The sequence below is a fragment of the Chiloscyllium plagiosum genome, unplaced genomic scaffold (genome assembly GCF_037043375.1).
Source record: "Chiloscyllium plagiosum isolate Xiang-an unplaced genomic scaffold, Cpla_swu_hap1 HiC_scaffold_46, whole genome shotgun sequence".
Taxonomy (NCBI): domain Eukaryota; kingdom Metazoa; phylum Chordata; class Chondrichthyes; order Orectolobiformes; family Hemiscylliidae; genus Chiloscyllium; species Chiloscyllium plagiosum.
The window spans coordinates 12,151,004-12,172,986 of NW_028270184.1; the positions used below are offsets into that span (position 1 = coordinate 12,151,004).

The 21,983-nt window shown below is 54.2% G+C and overlaps 1 protein-coding gene across 3 annotated transcripts in view; it reads right to left on the reverse strand.

Moving 5' to 3' along the window:
- Positions 1-21,983, reverse strand: part of LOC122543886 (pyruvate carboxylase, mitochondrial-like) — a 931,966-nt gene that overhangs the window by 35,528 nt on the left and 874,455 nt on the right. For all 3 annotated transcript variants that reach the window (XM_087983758.1, XM_087983759.1, XM_087983757.1), the window contains one exon: positions 6,474-6,722. In XM_087983758.1, the coding sequence (XP_087839884.1) occupies positions 6,474-6,722 (249 nt within the window). The remainder of the gene's footprint in view (positions 1-6,473; positions 6,723-21,983) is intronic.

Consider the following 21,983-nt stretch of genomic DNA (forward strand, 5'->3'; position numbering starts at 1 on the left):
ATGACCTCTCTTTCGATCTCTCCCCTCTCACTTTCAGTCTATGATGTCGAGTTTCAGACTCCTCCATCCTGGGGAAAAGCTACATGATTTATACCTTTTTCTGTTCACAATGGTGTCAATTCTGCTATTCAGATACATGGACAATTTAACATGGCCAACCCACCCTAACCTGCACATCCCTGGGCACTATGGGACAATTTAACACGGCCAATCCACCCTAACCTGCACATCCCTGGGCACTATGGGACAATTTAACACGGCCAATCCACCCTAACCTGCACATCCCTGGGCACTATGGGACAATTTAACACGGCCAATCCACCCTAACCTGCACATCTCTGGGCACTATGGGACAATTTAACACGGCCAATCCACCCTAACCTGCACATTCGTGGGCACTATGGGACAATTTAGCACGGCCAATCCACCCTAACCTGCACATCCCTGGGCACTATGGGACAATTTAACACGGCCAATCCACCCTAACCTGCACATCCCTGGACACTATGGGGCAATTTAGCACGGCCAATTCACCCTAACCTGCACATCCCTGGGCACTATGGGACAATTTAACACGGCCAATCCACCCTAACCTGCACATCCCTGGACACTATGGGGCAATTTAGCACGGCCAATTCACCCTAACCTGCACATCCCTGGGCACTATGGGACAATTTAACACGGCCAATCCACCCTAACCTGCACATCCCTGGGCACTATGGGGCAATTTAGCATGGCCAATCCACCCTAACCTGCACATCCCTGGGCACTATGGGACAATTTAGCACGTCCAATCCACCCTAACCTGCACATCCCTGGGCACTATGGGGCAATTTAGCATGGCCAATCCACCCTAACCTGCACATCCCTGGGCACTATGGTACAATTTAACACGGCCAATCCACCCTAACCTGCACATCCCTGGACACTATGGGACAATTTAGCACGTCCAATCCACCCTAACCTGCACATCCCTGGACACTATGGGACAATTTAACACGGCCAATCCACCCTAACCTGCACATCCCTGGGCACTATGGGACAATTTAGCACGGCCAATCCACCCTAACCTGCACATCCCTGGGCACTATGGGACAATTTAACATGGCCAATCCACCCTAACCTGCACATCCCTGGACACTATGGGACAATTTAACACGGCCAATCCACCCTAACCTGCACATCCCTGGGCACTATGGGACAATTTAGCACGGCCAATCCACCCTAACCTGCACATCCCTGGGCACTATGGGACAATTTAGCACGGCCAATCCACCCTAACCTGCACATCCCTGGGCACTATGGGACAATTTAGCACGGCCAATCCACCCTAACCTGCACATTCCTGGGCACTATGGGGCAATTTAGCACGGCCAATCCACCCTATCCTGCACATCCCTGGGCACTATGGGACAATTTGGCACGGCCAATCCACCCTAACCTGTACATCCCTGGGCACTATGGGACAATTTAGCATGGCCAATCCACCCTAACCTGCACATCCCTGAGCACTATGGGGCAATTTAGCACGGCCAATCCACCCTAACCTGTACATCCCTGAGCACTATGGGACAATTTAGCACGGCCAATCCACTCTAACCTGCGCATCCCTGGACACTATGGGACAATTTGGCACGGCCAATCCACCCTAACCTGTACATCCCTGAGCACTATGGGGCAATTTAGCACGGCCAATCCACCCTAACCTGTACATCCCTGAGCACTATGGGACAATTTAGCACGGCCAATCCACCCTAACCTGTACATCCCTGGGCACTATGGGACAATTTAGCATGGCCAATCCACCCTAACCTGCACATCCCTGGGCACTATGGGACAATTTAGCACGGCCAATCCACTCTAACCTGCACATCCCTGGGCACTATGGGACAATTTAGCGCGGCCAATCCACCCTAACCTGCACATCCCTGGACACTATGGGACAATTTAGCGCGGCCAATCCACCCTAACCTGCACATCCCTGGACACTATGGGACAATTTGGCACGGCCAATCCACCCTAACCTGCACATGTTTGGACTGTGGGAGGAATGCGGAGCAGCTGGGGGAAACCCCACACAGACACGGGGGAGAATGTGCAAACTCCACACAGACAGTCGCTAGAGGCTGGAATCGAACCTGGTTCCCTGGTGCTGTGAGGCAGCAGTGCTAACCACTGAGCCACCATGCCACTGCCCCTGTTGGCATACTGACAACTGATAGTCAGTTTATTGTTGAGGATTTGTGGCAACCAGCACACCCACACCACACAATGCAATGACGATCTCCAATAAGAGACAATCTCCACGTGGAGTCTCCACATGAACACAGTGGCTGCAGGAGCAGGTCAGAGGCTGGGAATACTGCGGGAAGAAACTCCCCTGCTGACTCCCCAAAACCTGTCTGCAAGGCACAAGTCGGGAGGGTGTGGAGATATTCCCCACCTGGCCCCTGCAACCTCCCCTCCGAGCCACTCCCCATCCCGACTTGGAAATAAGTCGGATGTTCCTTCACTGTCGCTGGGTCAGAACCCTGGAACTCTCTGCCCCGGGGCATTGTGGGTCGACCCACAGCACACGGACTGCAGCGGTTCAAGATGGCTGCTCATCCCCATCCTTCTCAAGGGGAGGGGGGCAAGAATGGGCAATGGATACAGCACCCATTTCACATGAGCAAGGGCTCAGAGAGATGGAGGCTGATGACTTTATTTTAAATTGGATAAGACATGAAAGCACATTCTAAATAAACATATCACTCACTCTAACTGGTGTCGACGACAGTCCCAGACTGCTCTTGCTAATGACATCAAAATCTTAGCTTTAATGAGGTGCTTCATGAATACTCAATTTCTCCTCCTTCAATTGGTCGCTTGACTGTCTTCCAGAGCGATAGGTGATTGTCAGACGGCCAAAGGAACTTCAATCCTGGATCCCTCAATCCAGTGAGCAGGTCAACACTCTTAAAGTCGTCTCACCCTCAGTACGGGGTTAGATACAGAGTAAAGCTCCCTCTACACTGTCCCGCATCAAACCCTCCCCAGGACAGGGACAGCACGGGGTTAAATACAGAGTAAAGCTCCCTCTACACTGACCCCATCAAACACTCCCCAGGACAAGGACAGCCCGGGGTTAGATACAGAGTAAAGCTCACTCTACGCTGTCCCCCCCATCAAACACTCCCCAGGACAGGGACAGCACAGGGTTAGATACAGAGTAAAGCTCTCTCTACACTGTCCCTCCCATCAAACACTCCCCAGGACAGGGACAGCACGGGGTTAGATACAGAGTAAAGCTCACTCTACACTGACCCCATCAAACACTTCCCAGGACTGGGACAGCACTGGGTTAGATACAGAGTGAAGCTCCCTCTACACTGTCCCCCATCAAACACTCCCCAGGACAGGGACAGCACAGGGTTAGATATAGAGTAAAATCCCCTCTACACTGTCTCCTATCAAACACTCCCAGGACAGGGACAGCATGGAGTTAGATACAGAGTAAAGCTTCCTCTACACTGTTCCCCCCATCAAACAGTTGCCAGGACAAGGACAGCACGGGGTTAGATACAGAGTAAAGCTCCCTCTACACTGACCCCATCAAACACTTCCCAGGACCGGGACAGCACGGGGTTAGATACAGAGTAAAGCTCACTCTACACTGACCCCATCAAACACTTCCCAGGACTGGGACAGCACTGGGTTAGATACAGAGTGAAGCTCCCTCTACACTGTCCCCCATCAAACACTCCCCAGGACAGGGACAGCACAGGGTTAGATACAGAGTAAAACCCCCTCTACACTGTCTCCTATCAAACACTCGCCAGGACAAGGACAGCACGGGGTTAGATACAGAGTAAAGCTCCCTCTACACTGACCCCATCAAACACTCACCAGGACAGGGACAGCACTGGGTTAGATACAGAGTAAAGCTTCCTCTACACTGTTCCCCCCCCATCAAACAGTTGCCAGGACAAGGACAGCACGGGGTTAGATACAGAGTAAAGCTCCCTCTACACTGACCCCATCAAACACTTCCCAGGACCGGGACAGCACTGGGTTAGATACAGAGTGAAGCTCCCTCTACACTGTCCCCCATCAAACACTCCCCAGGACAGGGACAGCACGGGGTTAGATACAGAGTAAAGCTCTCTCTACACTGTCCCCCCATCAAACACTCCCCAGGACAGGGACAGTACGGGGTTAGATACAGAGTAAAGTTCTCTCTACACTGTCCCCCCCCCATCAGACACTCCCCAGGACAAGGACAGAACGGGGTTAGATACAGAGTAAAGTTCTCTCTACACTGTCCCCCCCCCATCAGACACTCCCCAGGACAAGGACAGCACGGGGTTAGATACAGAGTAAAGCTCCCTCTACACTGTCCCGCAGCAAATACTCCCCAGGACAGGGACAGAATGGGGTTAGATACAGAGTAAAGCTCCCTCTACACTGTCCCCCCCCATCAATCTCTCCCCAGGACAAGGACAGTACGGGGTTAGATACAGAGTAAAGTTCTCTCTACACTGTCCCCCCATCAGACACTCCCCAGGACAGGGACAGCACGGGGTTAGATACAGAGTAAAACTCTCTCTACACTGTCCCCCATCAAACACTCCCCAGGACAGGGACAGCACAGGGTTAGATACAGAGTAAAGCTCACTCTACACTGTCCCCCATCAAACCCTCCCCAGGACAGGGACAGCATGGGGTTAGATACAGAGTAATGGTCCCTCTTCTGGACTCTGTGAGTTACTACCCTGTGCGTGGCTCCAACACGTGACGACAAGTCTGGAGAGGGTGGGAAAATATAACTTGTGCTTACTTTGTTGTGTGTGCTAACTGTCTGTGGGTTTTCCTGCCAGTTCCGTCCCCAGCCTCCTCGAAGATGCGTTCCCATTCTGGAGCTTTACTCTCTGAACAGGCCGTTCTGATGCAGAGCTGTTCCAAGTTTACTCTCCCAGCACCATGCCCTGAATTCAATGTTTTCACATCTTCACACGAGCTGTCCACTGCAATCCCTGAGTCCCGGGAATTGTGGTGAGATGGGAAAAGGGACAACTTTTACACGCAGAGGGTGGGACACATGTGGAATGTGCTGCCAGAGGATGTGGTGGAGGCTGGTCCAATGACAACATTTAAGAGGCATCTGGATGGGTACGTGGAGAGAGTTGAAGAGTGTGTTGCTGGAAAAGCACAGCCGGTCAGGCAACATCCGAGGAGCAGGACAGTCGACGTTTCGGGCATCAGCCTTTCATCAGGAATGTGGGGGGAAGTGGGGGGTGGGGCTGAGAGGTCAATTGGGAGCTGGGTGGCGGGGGTGAGGAAGCTGGCAAGGCGATAGGTCGATTCAGGTGGTGGGTGGTGATGATTGGTCGGAGTGGAGGGTGGAGCACAGAGCTGGGAAGGAAGATGGACAGGTCGGACAGTTAAAGAGGACGGGGGTGGGGGGGGAGTTGGACAGTTGGATCAGGGAGGAGGTGGGGGGAGGGGAGATGAGGAAACCAGTGATGCCTCCTCCCATCCCTCCATCCAAGGCCCCAAAGGATCCTTCCACACCTCACCGACTGTGTCCGTTGCTCTCGATGAGGTCTCCTCCACATTGGGCAGACGTGACGCCAACTGGCGGAACGTCTCAAGGAACGTCTCTGGGACACACGCACCAAACAACCCCACCGCCATTTGGCCGACCACCTCAAGTCCCCCTCCCCCCCTCCGCCAAGGACACACTAGTCCTCCACCGCCAAACCCTCACCACCCCCTGACACCTGGAGGACAGACGCCTCGTCTTCTGCCTTGGGACCCTCCAATCACACGGCATCAACAGCAACTTCATCAGCTCCCTCATCTCCCCTCGTCCACCCCCCCAGCAGATCCAACCCTCCAATGCCCCCTCTGCCCTCTTCAACTGTCCTACCTGTCCACCTTCCTTCCCACCTCCACCCTCTGCTACCTACCACCATCATCCCAACCCCCCACCTGCATTGACCTATCGCTTCCCCAGCTACCTCACCCCCAGCCCCACCCTCTCATTTATCTCTCAGCCCCACCTTACTCCCACATTCCTGATGAATGGCTTATGCCCGAAACGTCAATTCTCCTGCTCCTCGGATGCAGCTGTGTTTTTCCAGCACCACACGCTTGGACTCTGATCTCCAGCATCTGCAGTCCCCACTTTCTCCACTGGGTGTATGAACAGGAAGGGGTTGGTGAGGCGGGAGTGGATATGGGCCAAATGCTGGCAAATGGGCCTAGGTTGATGTAGGATATCTGGACGAGACGGGCCGAAGGGTCTGTTTCCGTGCTGTCCAACTCTAAATCCAATTGGGAATTCTGCCCTCTTGAGTAACTAAAATACTGGCCCAGCCCACATCCCATGAACCAATGAGAAAAAGAGTTGCAGGCGGCTGTGTCTAGCTCAGAGCCAGTGGGGCTGAATGGCCTCAGGGCTGCTGGCTCTGTTGTTGTTGGTCCCTCACCTGGAACACCTCGGCGATTTTGGGTCCCTCTAAGAAGAGGCGAGTGTTGAGGCACTCGACGGGTCCAAACTGAGCGGTGAAGTCCTTGAAGTCATCGAAGACTTTGGGATACATGGCGGCTGACATGATGTCCTCTGGCGTGATCTCGTCCACGTGCCTGGCCCGTAGCTCCCTCTCCAGCTCGTCAAAGTCCAGGGGCGATAGGGAGGCTCCCGGACGGCCCTCAATGCAGGGCAGGTCCTTCAGCACCTGAGGGAGGGAGGGAGGGAGGGAGCACAAAATCACTCAGAGGGTCCCAGTTAGCATCAGATCAGAAAGCACAGCAGGTTCCAGAGAAACTCTCACAGCGAGCGAGAGAGAGAGAGAGGGAGAGAGAGAGAGAGGAGAGAGAGAGAGAGAGAGGGACCCAGGGAGAGACAGAGAGAGAGAGAGAGACCCAGGGAGAGAGAGAGAGAGAGAGAGAGAGGGACCCAGGGAGAGAGAGAGAGAAAGAGGGACCCAGGGAGAGAGAGAGAGAGACTCAGTGACAGATAGAGAGCGAGAGAGAGAGAGACCCAGGGAGAGACAGAGAAAGAGAGAGTGAGAGAGAGAGAGAGACTGAGGGACAGAGAGAGAGAAAGAGAGAGACCCAGGGACACACACACTCACCACACAACACACACGCACATACACACTCACCCCCCCCCATACACACACAAACACACAGCCCTCAAAGACTCTCTCACACACACACTCCCTCACACACCGACACACACTCACGCTCTCTCACACAGCCCTCACAAGGGCTGTTACCGCAACCAATGTATTATCAGTCACTAACGGTGCCCATGAGGAGTTATTCATGCCCCTGTGTGCCCTTCACCCAGTCCTCTGTCTGCCCTAGTGCTGTTCTCTCTCTCTCTCTATGGGCACCATACCTACCTGTTGTTTACTCCTCCCTCCCACCCCAGCGTCTGCATATATGCCAACATTTTCCGAGCGGCAATCAGTTCAGAGGAAGGGTCACTCGAGAACTCTGCTTTCTCTCTCCGCAGATGCTGCCAGACCTGCTGAGTTTTTCTATCAATTGCTGTTCTTGTTTGAAAGGCAGGAATGCCCAATATCAATGTATACCACAGGACCAAAGGATTCTGATGACCAACAGGGAATTCTAAGAGAAAGGAAAGGAGCAGGCCATTCCGCCCCTCCTCAGCCATTCAATAGGATGGCAGCTGATCCGATATTCCTGCCCTTCCCCGTCACCCTTGATTCCCTGACTGATCACCAATCTATCACAGCCTTGAATATACTCGTTGGTTCGACTCCCACAGCTCGCTGTGGCAATGAGTCCCAAAATCCCTCTGGGAGAGGACATTCCTCCACATCTTTGGGGCAGCACAGTGGCTCAGTGGTTAGCACTGCTGCCCCACAGCGCCAGGGACCCAGGTTCGATTCTAGCCTCAGGCGACTGTCTATGTGGGGTTTCCTCCTACAGTCCAAAGATGTGCAGGTTAGGGTGGATTGGCCGTGCTAAATTGTCCCATAGTGCCCAGGGATGTGCAGGTTAGGGTGGATTGGCTGTGCAAAATTGTCCCATAGTGCCCAGGGATGTGCAGGTTAGGGTGGATTGGCCATGCTAAATTGTCCCATAGTGCCCAGGGATGTGCAGGTTAGGGTGGATTGGCCGTGCTAAATTGTCCCATAGTGCCCAGGGATGTGCAGGTTAGGGTGGATTGGCCGTGCTAAATTGTCCCATAGTGCCCAGGGATGTGCAGGTTAGGGTGGATAGGCCATGCTAAATTGTCCCATAGTGCCCAGGGATGTGCAGGTTAGGGTGGATTGGCCATGCTAAATTATCCCATAGTGCCCAGGGATGAGCAGGTTAGGGTGGATTGTCCGTGCTAAATTGTCCCATAGTGCCCAGGGATGTGCAGGTTAGGGTGGATTGGCCGTGCTAAATTGTCCCATAGTGCCCAGGGATGTGCAGGTTAGGATGGGATTGGCCGTGCTAAATTGCCCCATCATGTTCGGTGCTTTAGTCAGGGGTAAATATAGGGTAGGGGACTGGGTCTGGTTGGGTTACACTTCGGAGGGTCGGTGTGGACTCATTGGGCCGAAGGGCCTGTGTCTAATCACAAGTGGCCCCTCCCTTTATTGTGAGACTGTGCCCACTGGTCGTCGACCCTCCCATGAGGGGGGAGCACCCTCTCAGCATTGACCCTGTCAAGCCCCTTGAGAATCTGCTATGATTCAACAAGATCACCTTGTGTGCTTCTAGACTAGAGTCCCATCCTGTTTACCCTTGATTCGGAGATGCCGGTGTTGGACTGGGGTATACAAAGTTAAAAATCACACAACACCAGCGATGCTCCTTCATCAGATGAAGGAGCGTCGCTCCGAAAGATAGTGCTTCCAATTAAACCTGTTGGACTATAACCTGGTGTTGTGTGATTTTTAACTCTGTTTACTCTTTGTTGTTAAGACAGGGATCATCCCAGTGAATCTCCTCGGAGCTCCCTCCAATGAAAGGATACCTTCCTTTAAATAAGACAGACCGGCCACCTCGAACTGCCAAGGGACTCAAACTGACAGAGACCCGTCTCTTTCATCGGTTGGGAGCAGGTCGCTGTGTGGCTTCCAGTCATCAGGCCGCACTACAACACCTCAAAATGGCTGTCTCTGCGCTCGGGACCGTCCTGCACCTGTCGCCCGGTCACCGGAACGCATCTGACGGCCTGCCCTTGGCTCTGAGCCTTGCAGACGCGGGGCTGCAGACTGTACGCTGGTGGCCAGGCTCAGGCAATGCTGTTGCAGTCTCATCAGCCAGACACAGGGACTGTGTACCTGGCCGGCTGGGGCGGGGGGGGGCACTGACCTTCCGCTGAGAGATTACGCGAGCGGATTGGCCGAAATTATGATTGGTTCGGGCTCCAGAACCGCTACAGTCTCAGTGAATGGCGGGGTTGAAAGGTCATCCAGAGTTGAATCCTACCCGCTGTCCTGGGCTCGATGAACTTCCTCCAAGAATCTTTGATCTGACTGACTGACTCCTTCTGTCCCAATGTCCACAGCATTTTGAGGGAGACAGATTTAGATTTTCACAACCCGTTTGTGTAAGTCCTGATGTGATTCCAACCACCAACCCCCCCCCCCCAAACCTCTCTGGAAAAGCCTGCTATCAATCTTAATACGATGTTCCCCGCACATTGTGGAATCCCTTCCAACAGCACAATGAGAAATAATTCTGTGGTTCTCTCATGATTTATCTATAAACGGGATGCGGGTGTCGCTGGCCGGGCCCAGCATTTTCTGCTCCTTGAGAAGGGGGTGGTGAGCCGCCATCTTGAATTGTCATGGGTTCCATGTGCTGTGGGTCGACCCACAATGCCCTGAGGGAGGGATACCAGCCACACGGAAGGAACAACTGGTGGGGGGTGGTGGCTGATATATTTCCGAGTGGAGTGGCTCAGAAGGAGAGAGGGAGGTGTCGGAGGTCCCGTGTGTAGGCCAGACGAGTGGAATGGTGTTGCCCCACGCAGCAGAAGAGCTGTGGCCGTTCAGCCCCTCCGGCCCTGCTCCGCCAATCAATGGCTGATCTCATCTCGGCCTCAACTCCACTCTCCTGCCCCCCGCTCCCTTCAACCTGTTACTGATTAAACATCTGTCCATCCCCTCACAGTTACTCAGTACCCACCTCCCCACACACTCTGGGGAGTGGGGGGGGGGGGGAGTGAATTCCACAGATTCACCCCACTTTGAAAGAAGCCATTCCTCCCCATATCTGTGTTAAAGCCTGAAACGATAACTTCTTGTTCTAGTTTGTTCCCCATGTGAGGAGACATCCTCTGTATTTGTCTATCCCCCCCCCTTTAGCATCGTACAGACCTCCATTGGATCATTCATTTGTTCCTATGAACACTAGGGAGCATTGGCTTAAACTGCTCCATCTCTCTTCATAAGGAGCCCTCACTGCTGCCCGTGTTCAATCCTTTTAACGTTTTAATCGCCTCAGTCAGATCACATTTCTAAATCCAATCAGAACCTCTAAATACGAGGGTCAGAAACCGACAGCTGTGCTCAGGCAGAGGGAGGGAGGAGAGAGAGAGGGAGATGGAGAGGGAGAGAGGGAGATGGAAAGGGAGGGAAGGAGGGAGAGAGAGGAGGAGGGAGAGAGAGAGAGGGGAGGAGGCAGAGAAGGAATGTGAGAGAGATGGAGATTGAGGGATGGGAAGAGAGAGACTGAGGGATGGAGAGTGGGGGAAGGAGAGAGAGAAAGGGAGGGAAGGAGACATAGAGGGAGGGAGGGAGAGAGAGATGGAGAGGAAGGGAAGGAGGGAGAGAGGAAGGGAAAGGGGCAGACAGAGTGAGGGAGAGAGAAAGAAATGGACAAGGAGGGAGGCAAGGAAAGACAGAGCCAAAGGTAAGGAGAGAGAGAGAAATGGAGAGGGAGGGAAGGAGAGAGAGGAAGGAAAGGAGAGAGAGAGAAATAGGGAGAGAGGGAAGGGGAAAGAGAGTAAGGACAGAGAGAGAAATGGAGAGGGAGGGAGGGAAGGAGAGAGATAGAAAGGGAGGGAAGGGGAGGGGGGAAGAAAGGGGTGTGTGAGAGGGTGATGGGGAGAAAAAGAGAGGGAGGGAGAGGGAAAGGAAGGGAGGAGAGAGGTGGAGAGAAAGGGAGATGGAGAGAGTGGGACAGGGAGGAGGAGAGGGGGGAGAGGAAGAGTGAGGGAAAGAGAGGAGGAAGGAAAGAGAGTTTGCGAGAGAGATAGAGAGAGTGAGAGAAATGGGGAGGGAGAGGTGGGGGGGGAAGAGAGAGAGAGAGCACGAGCGAGAGAGAGAGGTGGGGATTGAGAAGGGGAGGGAGAACGAGAGAGGCAACTGAACATTTCCGAAGCAGTGGGATTGTCTCTGAAAGGTATCTGTGGTGGGTGCGAAAGAGCAGTGAATTGGGACACCACCCAGGCAGATCAGTGAGCAACCCATCGGCAAAGTGCTCGGGCTGCACCTTCAGTCTGTAACTTGAAAGGGCCGGATTCAAAGTTACTGTCCGGATCTGCCTGGAGGCTGAAACGGAAAACTAGGAATGTTGGAGCTCTGAAACAGTGAGAAACTCAGCAGGTCCAGATACAGAAACAGAGCTGACGTTTCAGCTTGCGGTGTCCAGACATATCCAAGACAAGTGCTGGGGAGTGGAATCGGTGCAGATGGGTCAGTGTGGGCCTGAGGGGCTGAACCGTCTCCTCCTGTTCCTAGCTCTTACGAGGGTATTGGATGGGCTCTCTCTCTCTCTCTCCCTGGAGGATGGGAGGTGATCAGATTGAGAAATACGGGATCCTGAGGGGTCACTGAGATGCTGAGTCCGCTGACTGAGGACACAGGATGGGGGTGAGGACACAGGACTGACCTTTCAGGGCTGAGAGGGGGAGAGGACAGGATGAGTGAGTGGCTGGAATTCTCTCTCCCCCCCCCCCCGAGAGAGTTGGAGATGCTCCCACAGTCAATCTTCAAGGCCAGCACCAACAGGTTTTTCACCAGGAGTACAGCCAATTTGCCTGGTCTGCCATTCAATATTATACAACTCTCCCCCCCCCCCCCCCCCCCCCAATTCCTGCTTCCTCTCCCGTTCCCCTTCAATCCCTATAGCCTCAAGTGCTCACTCCTCCCTGAATACATGCAAGGTTTCATCCTCCTCTGCTTTCTGTGGGAGAGGATTCCCTGGGCTCCCTCCTCTCTTGGTGAAGCCATTTCTCCCCATCTCACTCGCATCGCACCCCGTAATCCTTAGAAATTGCCAGAGGGACTTTTGGCAGTGTCTGTGGAGAGAGAGAGACAGAGACAGAGAGACAGAGACAGAGACAGAGAGACATAGAGAGAGAGAGAGAGACAGAGAGACAGAGACAGAGAGAGAGAGACATAGAGAGAGAGAGAGAGACAGAGAGAGAGAGAGACAGAGAGAGAGACAGAGAGAGAGAGACAGACAGAGACAGACAGAGAAAAGGAGAGAGCGAGAGAGAGACAAAGAGAGTGAGGGAGAGTGAGAGGAGAGAGACAGAGAGAAAGATAGGCAGAAAGAGAGGGAGAGTGCGAAGAGAGAGACAGAGTGAGAGAGAGAAAGAGAGACAGAGAGAGACAGAGAGGGAGTGAGAGGAGAGAGACAGAGAGAGAGGGAGAGGGAGAGAAAGACAGAGAGACAGAGACAGGGAGACAGAGAGACAGAGAGACAGGGAGACAGAGAGACAGGGAGACAGAGAGACAGGGAGACAGAGAGACAGAGAGACAGGGAGACAGGGAGACAGAGAGACAGGGAGACAGAGAGACAGGGAGACAGAGAGACAGAGAGACAGGGAGACAGGGAGACAGGGAGACAGGGAGACAGAGAGACAGGGAGACAGAGAGACAGGGAGACAGAGAGACAGAGAGACAGGGAGACAGGGAGACAGGGAGACAGGGAGACAGAGAGACAGGGAGACAGGGAGACAGAGAGACAGGGAGACAGGGAGACAGGGAGAGAGAAAGAGAGACAGAAAGAGAAAAAGAGAGAGAGAGAGACAGAGAGAGGGAGAGTCAATGTTTCCAGTCCAGCGATCGTGTTTATCAGCCCCTTGGCTGCTGAATTGGAAACATTAATTCTGCCTTGTCTATCCACAGACCTGCAGGGTATTCCGTGCGTGTTTCAGATCTCCAGTGTCCAGCCGTCCTTTTGGAATTCTGCCACCTCGGGGAATCGAGGATGGTGGGGAACAGGAGGTTGAGAGTGGAGACAAATCTCCCAGGTCAGACTGGGGTCGTATCAAATGCTGGCCCTCGTTCCCTGTGCCCAGGGAGAAAGTGTGGAGTGCAGACCCTGGAGATCAGAGTCGAGAGTGCGGTGCTGGAAAAACACAGCAGGTCAGACAGCATCCGAGGAACAGGAGAATCGACATTTCGGGGGATAAGCCTGAATATTCCTGATGAAGAGTTTATGCCCAAAACGTCGATTCTTCTGCACTCCGGATGCTGCCTGACCTGCGGTACTTTTCCAGCACCACTCTCTTGACCGTGAACTGCCCAGGGTCTGGAGTCCCATGGGGAAGCTGGAGAACATAAGAACTAGGAGGAGGAGTATGCCGCCTGACCCTGTGAGCTGATCTTATCTTGGCTTCAGCTCCACTTACTCGCCCTCTCACCCTAACCCCTAATCCCTTTATTATTCCAAAGAAAATCTCTCTTAGCCTTAAAAACCAAAGTAATGTCAACTACTTCCCTGGGCGGGGAATTGTACAGATCCACACCCCTCTGGATGACAAAGTTCCTCCTCAATTCAGTCTGAAATCTGCTCCCCCTTATTTTGAGGCTATACCCTCTTGTTGTTGTTTCACCCACCAGTGGAAACATCCTCCCTGCTTCTATCTAATCTATTCCCTTCATTCTTTCATATGCTTCTTTCAGATCCCCCCCCCATTCTTCTAACTTCCAATGAATATAATCCCAGTCGACTCAGTCTCTCCTCATAAACCAAGCCCCTCCAACTCCAGAACCAACCTAGCGAGCTTCCTCTGCACCCCCTCCAGTGCCAGTACATCCTTTCTCAAGTAAAGAGACCAAAACTGCACACAGTCCTCCAGGTATGGCCTCACCAGCACCCTATACAGCTGCAGCATAACCCTCCGTGCCATTCGGGATAAACAGATGGAAAATCAATGGAGCTGATCGACAGGATGCACAAACTGCTTTGGCCAAACCTGGTTTAATCTCCGTCTGAAAGACCCTCAGTACTTATGCACTGACTGGGGATTGTAAGGACAAGATTAACTCCACACAGGTTTCAAATGCTGTTTAAGCTACACATCCACAAATGTGCCTCATTTTGAATTAAGCCTTAATGGATCTGATTAAATGATTTCCCAACCAAACTGAATCTAGGCGAATACCTAATTACCATTTAATGGCTTTGGGGTTGTCGAAATGGCTCTATAATACAGCTCAATGGGTGTATTCATAGTCAGAATGAAAGGGGGATAATCTTTCTCCAATAGATAAGCAGAGGCAGGAGAGATAAGAGGCCCACACAGTGAGGGGACTAGAGAGTCTGTCCGCAGCCCAGCACGAGGGACAGTCATGGACGAGGACATCACCTCACCCACACCTTCACCTCACGCAGCCCCATCACCTGACCCACCCACATCACCTCACTCACTCCATCACCTCACCCACTCCATCACCTCACCCACCCCCTTCACCTCACCCACTCCATCACCTCACCCACCCTCATCACCTCACCCACTCCATCACCTCACCCACTCCATCACCTCACCCACTCCATCACCTCACCCACTCCATCACCTCACCCACCCCCATCACCTCACCCACTCCATCACCTCACCCACCCTCATCACCTCACTCACTCCATCACCTCACCCACTCCATCACCTCACCCACTCCATCACCTCACCCACCCCCATCACCTCACCCACTCCATCACCTCACCCACCCCCTTCACCTCACCCACCCCCTTCACCTCACCCACCCCCATCACCTCACCCACCCCCATCACCTCACTCACTCCATCACCTCACCCACTCCATCACCTCACCCACCCCCATCACCTCACTCACTCCATCACCTCACCCACTCCATCACCTCACCCACCCTCATCACCTTACCCACCCCCATCACCTCACCCACTCCATCACCTCACCCACTCCCATCACCTCACCCACTCCATCACCTCACCCACTCCATCACCTCACCCACCCCCTTCACCTCACCCACTCCCATCACCTCACTCACTCCATCACCTCACACACCCCCATCACCTGACCCACCCCCATCACCTCACCCACTCCATCACCTCACCCACCCCCATCACCTCACCCACTCCATCACCTCACCCACTCCATCACCTCACCCACTCCATCACCTCACCCACCCCCATCACCTCACCCACCCCCTTCACCTCACCCACTCCATCACCTCACCCACCCCCATCACCTCACCCACTCCATCACCTCACCCACCCCCATCACCTCACCCACCCCCATCACCTGACCCACCCTCATCACCTCACCCACTCCATCACCTCACCCACCCCCATCACCTCACCCACCCCCTTCACCTCACCCACTCCATCACCTCACCCACCCCCTTCACCTCACCCACCCCATCACCTGACCCACCCTCATCACCTCACCCACTCCATCACCTCACCCACCCCCATCACCTCACCCACCCCATCACCTGACCCACCCTCATCACCTCACCCACTCCATCACCTCACCCACCCCCATCACCTCACCCACCCCCATCACCTCACCCACTCCATCACCTCACCCACTCCAATCACCTGACCCACTCTCATCACCTCACCCACCCCCTTCACCTCACTCACCCCCTTCACCTCACCCACTCCATCACCTCACCCACCCCCTTCACCTCACCCACCCCCTTCACCTCACCCACTCCATCACCTCACCCACCCCCATCACCTCACCCACCCCCTTCACCTCACCCACTCCATCACCTCACCCACCCTCATCACCTCACCCACCCCCTTCACCTCACTCACTCCATCACCTCACCCACTCCATCACCTCACCCAGCCCCATCACCTCACCCACCCTCATCACCTCACCCACCCCATCACCTCACTCACTCCATCACCTCACCCACTCCATCACCTCACCCACCCCCATCACCTCACCCACCCCATCACCTCACCCACTCCATCACCTCACCCACCCCATCACCTCACTCACTCCATCACCTCACCCACTCCATCACCTCACCCACCCCCATCACCTCACCCACCCCATCACCTCACCCACTCCATCACCTCACCCACCCTCATCACCTGACCCACCCTCATCACCTGACCCACCCCCATCACCTCACCCACTCCATCACCTCACCCACTACATCACCTCACCCACTCCATCACCTCACCCACTCCATCACCTCACCCACTCCATCACCTGACCCACCCTCATCACCTCACCCACCCCCTTCACCTCACCCACCCCCTTCACCTCACCCACCCCCTTCACCTCACCCACCCCCTTCACCTCACTCACCCCCTTCACCTCACCCACTCCATCACCTCACCCACTCCATCACCTGACCCACCCTCATCACCTCACCCACCCTCATCACCTCACCCACTCCATCACCTCACCCACTCCATCACCTCACCCACCCCCATCACCTGACCCACCCTCATCACCTCACCCACTCCATCACCTCACCCACTACATCACCTCACCCACTCCATCACCTCACCCACTCCATCACCTCACCCACCCTCATCACCTCACCCACCCCCTTCACCTCACCCACCCCCTTCACCTCACCCACTCCATCACCTCACCCACTCCATCACCTCACCCACTCCATCACCTCACCCACTCCCATCACCTGACCCACCCTCATCACCTCACCCACCCCCTTCACCTCACCCACTCCATCACCTCACCCACTCCTTCACCTCACCCACTCCATCACCTCACCCACCCCCATCACCTCACCCACCCACTTCACCTCACCCACCCCCTTCACCTCACCCACTCAATCACCTCACGCAGCCCCAACACCTCACCCACCCCATCACCTCACCCACCCCCTTCACCTCACCCACCCCCTTCATCTCACCCACCCCCATCACCTCACCCACCCCCATCACCTCACCCACCCCATCACCTCACCCAGTCCCATCACCTCACGCAGCCCCAACACCTCACCCACCCCATCTCCTCACCCACCCCCTTCACCTCACCCACCCCATCACCTCACCCACTCCATCACCTCACCCACCCCCTTCACCTCACCCACCCCCTTCATCTCACCCACCCCCATCACCTCACCCACTCCATCACCTCACCCACTCCTTCACCTCACCCACTCCATCACCTCACCCACCCCCATCACCTCACCCACCCCCTTCATCTCACCCACCCCCATCACCTCACCCACTCCATCACCTCACGCAGCCCCAACACCTCACCCACCCCATCACCTCACCCACCCCCTTCACCTCACCCACCCCCTTCATCTCACCCACCCCCATCACCTCACCCACCCCCATCACCTCACCCACCCCATCACCTCACCCAGTCCCATCACCTCACGCAGCCCCAACACCTCACCCATCCCATCACCTCACCCACCCCCTTCACCTCACCCACCCCATCACCTCACCCACCCCATCACCTCACACACCCTCATCACCTCACCCACCCCCCCATCACCTCACCCATCCCCCATCACCTCACCCACCCCATCACCTCACCCACTCCATCACCTCACACACCCCCATCACCTCACCCACCCCCTTCACCTCACCCACCCCATCACCTCACCCACTCCATCACCTCACACACCCTCATCACCTCACCCACCCCCTTCATCTCACCCATCCCCCATCACCTCACCCACTCCATCACCTCACCCACCCCCATCACCTCACCCACCCCCATCACCTCACCCACCCCCTTCATCTCACCCACCCCCATCACCTCACCCACCCCCTTCACCTCACCCACCCCATCACCTCACCCACTCCATCACCTCACACACCCTCATCACCTCACCCACCCCCTTCATCTCACCCATCCCCCATCACCTCACCCACTCCATCACCTCACACACCCCCATCACCTCACCCACCCCCATCACCTCACCCACCCCATCACCTCACCCACTCCATCACCTCACACACCCCCATCACCTCACCCACCCCCATCACCTCACCCACCCCCTTCACCTCACCCACCCCATCACCTCACCCACTCCTTCACCTCACCCACTCCATCACCTCACACACCCCCATCACCTCACCCACCCCCATCACCTCACCCACCCCCTTCATCTCACCCACCCCCATCACCTCACCCACCCCCTTCACCTCACCCACCCCATCACCTCACCCACTCCATCACCTCACACACCCTCATCACCTCACCCACCCCCTTCATCTCACCCATCCCCCATCACCTCACCCACTCCATCACCTCACACACCCCCATCACCTCACCCACCCCCTTCACCTCACCCACCCCATCACCTCACCCACTCCATCACCTCACCCACCCCCTTCACCTCACCCACTCCATCACCTCACCCACTCCATCACCTCACCCACTCCATCACCTCACCCACCCCATCACCTCACCCACCCCCTTCACCTCACCCACTCCATCACCTCACCCACCCCATCACCTCACCCACCCCATCACCTCACCCACCCCCTTCACCTCACCCACCCCACACCACACCCGCCCCATCACATCACCCACTCCATCACCACACCCGCCCCATCACATCACCCACTCCATCACCTCACCCACCCCCTTCACCTCACCCACTCCATCACCTCACCCACTCCATCACCTCACCCACCCCATCACCTCACCCACCCCATCACCTCACCCACCCCCTTCACCTCACCCACCCCACACCACACCCGCCCCATCACATCACCCACTCCATCACCACACCCGCCCCATCACATCACCCACTCCATCACCTCACCCACCCCCCATCACCTCACCCACCCCCCCATCACCTCATCCACTCCATCACCTCACCCACCCCCCCATCACCTCACCCACCCCCCCATCACCTCATCCACTCCATCACCTCACCCATCCCCCATCACCTCACCCACCCCATCACCTCACCCTGCCCCATCACCTCATCCACTCCACCCCTTCACCACCATGTCAGCCACCCACCAGTGTCAGTGCTTCCCATCAACACCTCGGTCAGTGTGTGTGTGTGTGTGTGTGTAGCTGTGTGTCTGTCTACATGCGTGTGTGCACGTTTGTGTCTGGATGTATGTCAGTGATGTCTGTGTGTTTGTGTGTGTGTTTCGGTGTGTGTGTGAGTGGTTGGGTGGGTGTTTCTTTGTGTCTGGGTCTCTGTGTGTGTGTGTTTCTGTGTCAGTGTCTGTGTGTTGCTGTATGTCCGCAACTCTGTGTGCGTGTTCCTGTGTGTGTGTGTGTGTTTCAGTGTCTGTGTGTGTGTGTGTTTCAGTGTCTGTGTGTGTGTGCCTGTGTTTCTATGTCTGTGTGTGTGTGTACGTTTCAGTGTCTCTGTGTGTGTGTCTGTGTTTCTATGCTTGTGTGTGTGTGTATGTTTCAGTGTCTCTGTGTGTGTGTCTGTGTTTCTATGTTTGTTTGTGTGTGTCTGTGTTTCTATGTTTGTGTGTGTGTGTGGCCATCCTTCATGGTGTGTGGCAATGATGCTGAGTGTGATGTGGTTTTAATTCACTGTAAATTCTCCTAATTATATCCTCTAAATAGAGAATTCTACTTTCAATTAGTGCAGCAACGGGCTGCCCTCATAACTCAAGTGAAGTCTCGTTAATCTGCTGCTTAATACACTTCCTGTGGGGTGTGAGGATGCCAGTGGCTGCATACATGCAAACCATGGATGGTGTACACCTGTGTGTATATCTTCACATAGGCAGATTGGTGCATGTATGTTCACGTGTGTGTGGTGTATGTGTGCACGTGGGTATGTCGTATGTATACATATGTCTGTGTGGGTGTGTCTGACTGTGCCTGTGTGTGTGCGTGGGTGTGTCTGTTTTTGTGTGGGTGTGTGTGGGTTTGTGTGTCGTTGTGAGCGCATGTATTTATATATGTGAGTGTTTCAGTGTGTGTGTATGTGTGTGTGTGTGGGAGTATGTGTGTGCACAGGTGTGTGTGTGGGTGTATGTGTGTCTGTGTGTATGTAAATGTGTCTGAGTGTGTCTGAGTGTGTGTGAATGTGTGTGTGTGAGAGTGTGTCTGTGTATATGTAAATGTGTCTGAGTGTGTGTGAATGTGTATGTATGTGTGTGTGTCTGTGTGTATGTAAATGTGTCTGAGTGTTTGTGAATGTGTGTGTGTGAGTGTGTCTGTGTATATGTAAATGTGTCTGAGTGTGTGTGAATGTGTGTGTGGTGTGTGTGAGAGCGTGTCTGTGTGTATGTAAATGTGTCTGAGTGTGTGTGAATGTGTGTGTGGTGTGTGTGAGAGCGTGTCTGTGTGTATGTAAATGTGTCTGAGTGTGTGTGAATGTGTGTGTGTGTGTGAGAGCGTGTCTGTGTGTATGTAAATGTGTCTGAGTGTGTGTGAATGTGTGTGTGAGAGCGTGTCTGTGTGTATGTAAATGTGTGTGTGTGAGAGCGTGTCTGTGTGTATGTAAACGTGTCTGAGTGTGTGTGAATGTGTGTGTGTGTGAGAGTGTGTCTGTGTGTATGTAAATGTGTCTGAGTGTGTGTGAATGTGTATGTATGTGTGTGTCTGTGTGTATGTGAATGTGTCTGAGTGTTTGTGAATGTGTGTGTGTGAGTGTGTCTGTGTATATGTAAATGTGTCTGAGTGTGTGTGAATGTGTGTGTGTGTGAGAGTGTGTGTGTATATGTAAATGTGTCTGAGTGTGTGTGAATGTGTATGTATGTGTGTGTGTCTGTGTATGTAAATGTGTCTGAGTGTTTGTGAATGTGTGTGTGAGAGAGCGTGTCTGTGTGTATGTAAATGTGTCTGAGTGTGTGTGAATGTGTGTGTGTGTGAGAGCGTGTCTGTGTGTATGTAAATGTGTGTGTGTGAGAGCGTGTCTGTGTGTATGTAAACGTGTCTGAGTGTGTGTGAATGTGTGTGTGTGAGAGAGCATGTCTGTGTGTATGTACATGTGTCTGAGAGTGTGTGTGTGTGAGCAAGAGAGTGTTTCTGTGTGTGTATATATGTGGCTGAGTGTGTGTGTTGGTGTACACGTGGCTGACTATGTGTGAGTGAGAGCGAGAGTATGGGGCACCATATCCTGTACTCCACCCCTGTTCCTCCAATTGCCTTCCGTTTCATTTGTTGCTTAAGTGATTGATTTTTTGAAGAGACTTTAAAATATGTAAAATCAATGGAGCAATTGCAGTGAGTCACACACACAATTAATGGCAGGGAGGAGGGGATGGCGCATACCTGCGAGTTTAAGTAAAATCAGAACATGTGGGCAGACTTACACAGTGTGATTTATCTCATTGGCAGGGATTACTGTGTGCCTGACAGTGTAACTCCAGGCTGAGAGGGAGTTACAGGCAGAGTAACTTCAGTCTGGGAGGGAGCTACAGGCAGAGTAACCCTGTTCCGCGAGGGAGTTACAGGCAGAATCCAAATACTTGTCCAGCGTGGCCATAAACAGATGGAACAGCCCCTTCACCATGACCTCCCGGGGAAGAGGGTTCCACAGACACCTGACCGTCAGTCTGAGAGGAAAGGATTTCCCTTTGTCCCTTGTTCAACAGGGGGGCTGCCCCCCACAACCCTTCCCCCCGGGGACCGAGATCTCACCTCTCCCCCAGGGGGACACAACCTCTTAGCGCCTGCCCCTCCCAGTCCTCAATGAGATCCCCCTGGTCTCTTAACACGCCCAGTGGAGACAATTGCCCAACCTTTCCTGAGTCAGTCAGCTCAGGAAGCACCCACTCTGAACTGCTCCCACTGCACTCACATCCTTCACCCAAACAGGGGACCAAAACTGCAGACAGTACTCGACATACAGCCTCACTCAGACTGCAGCTAA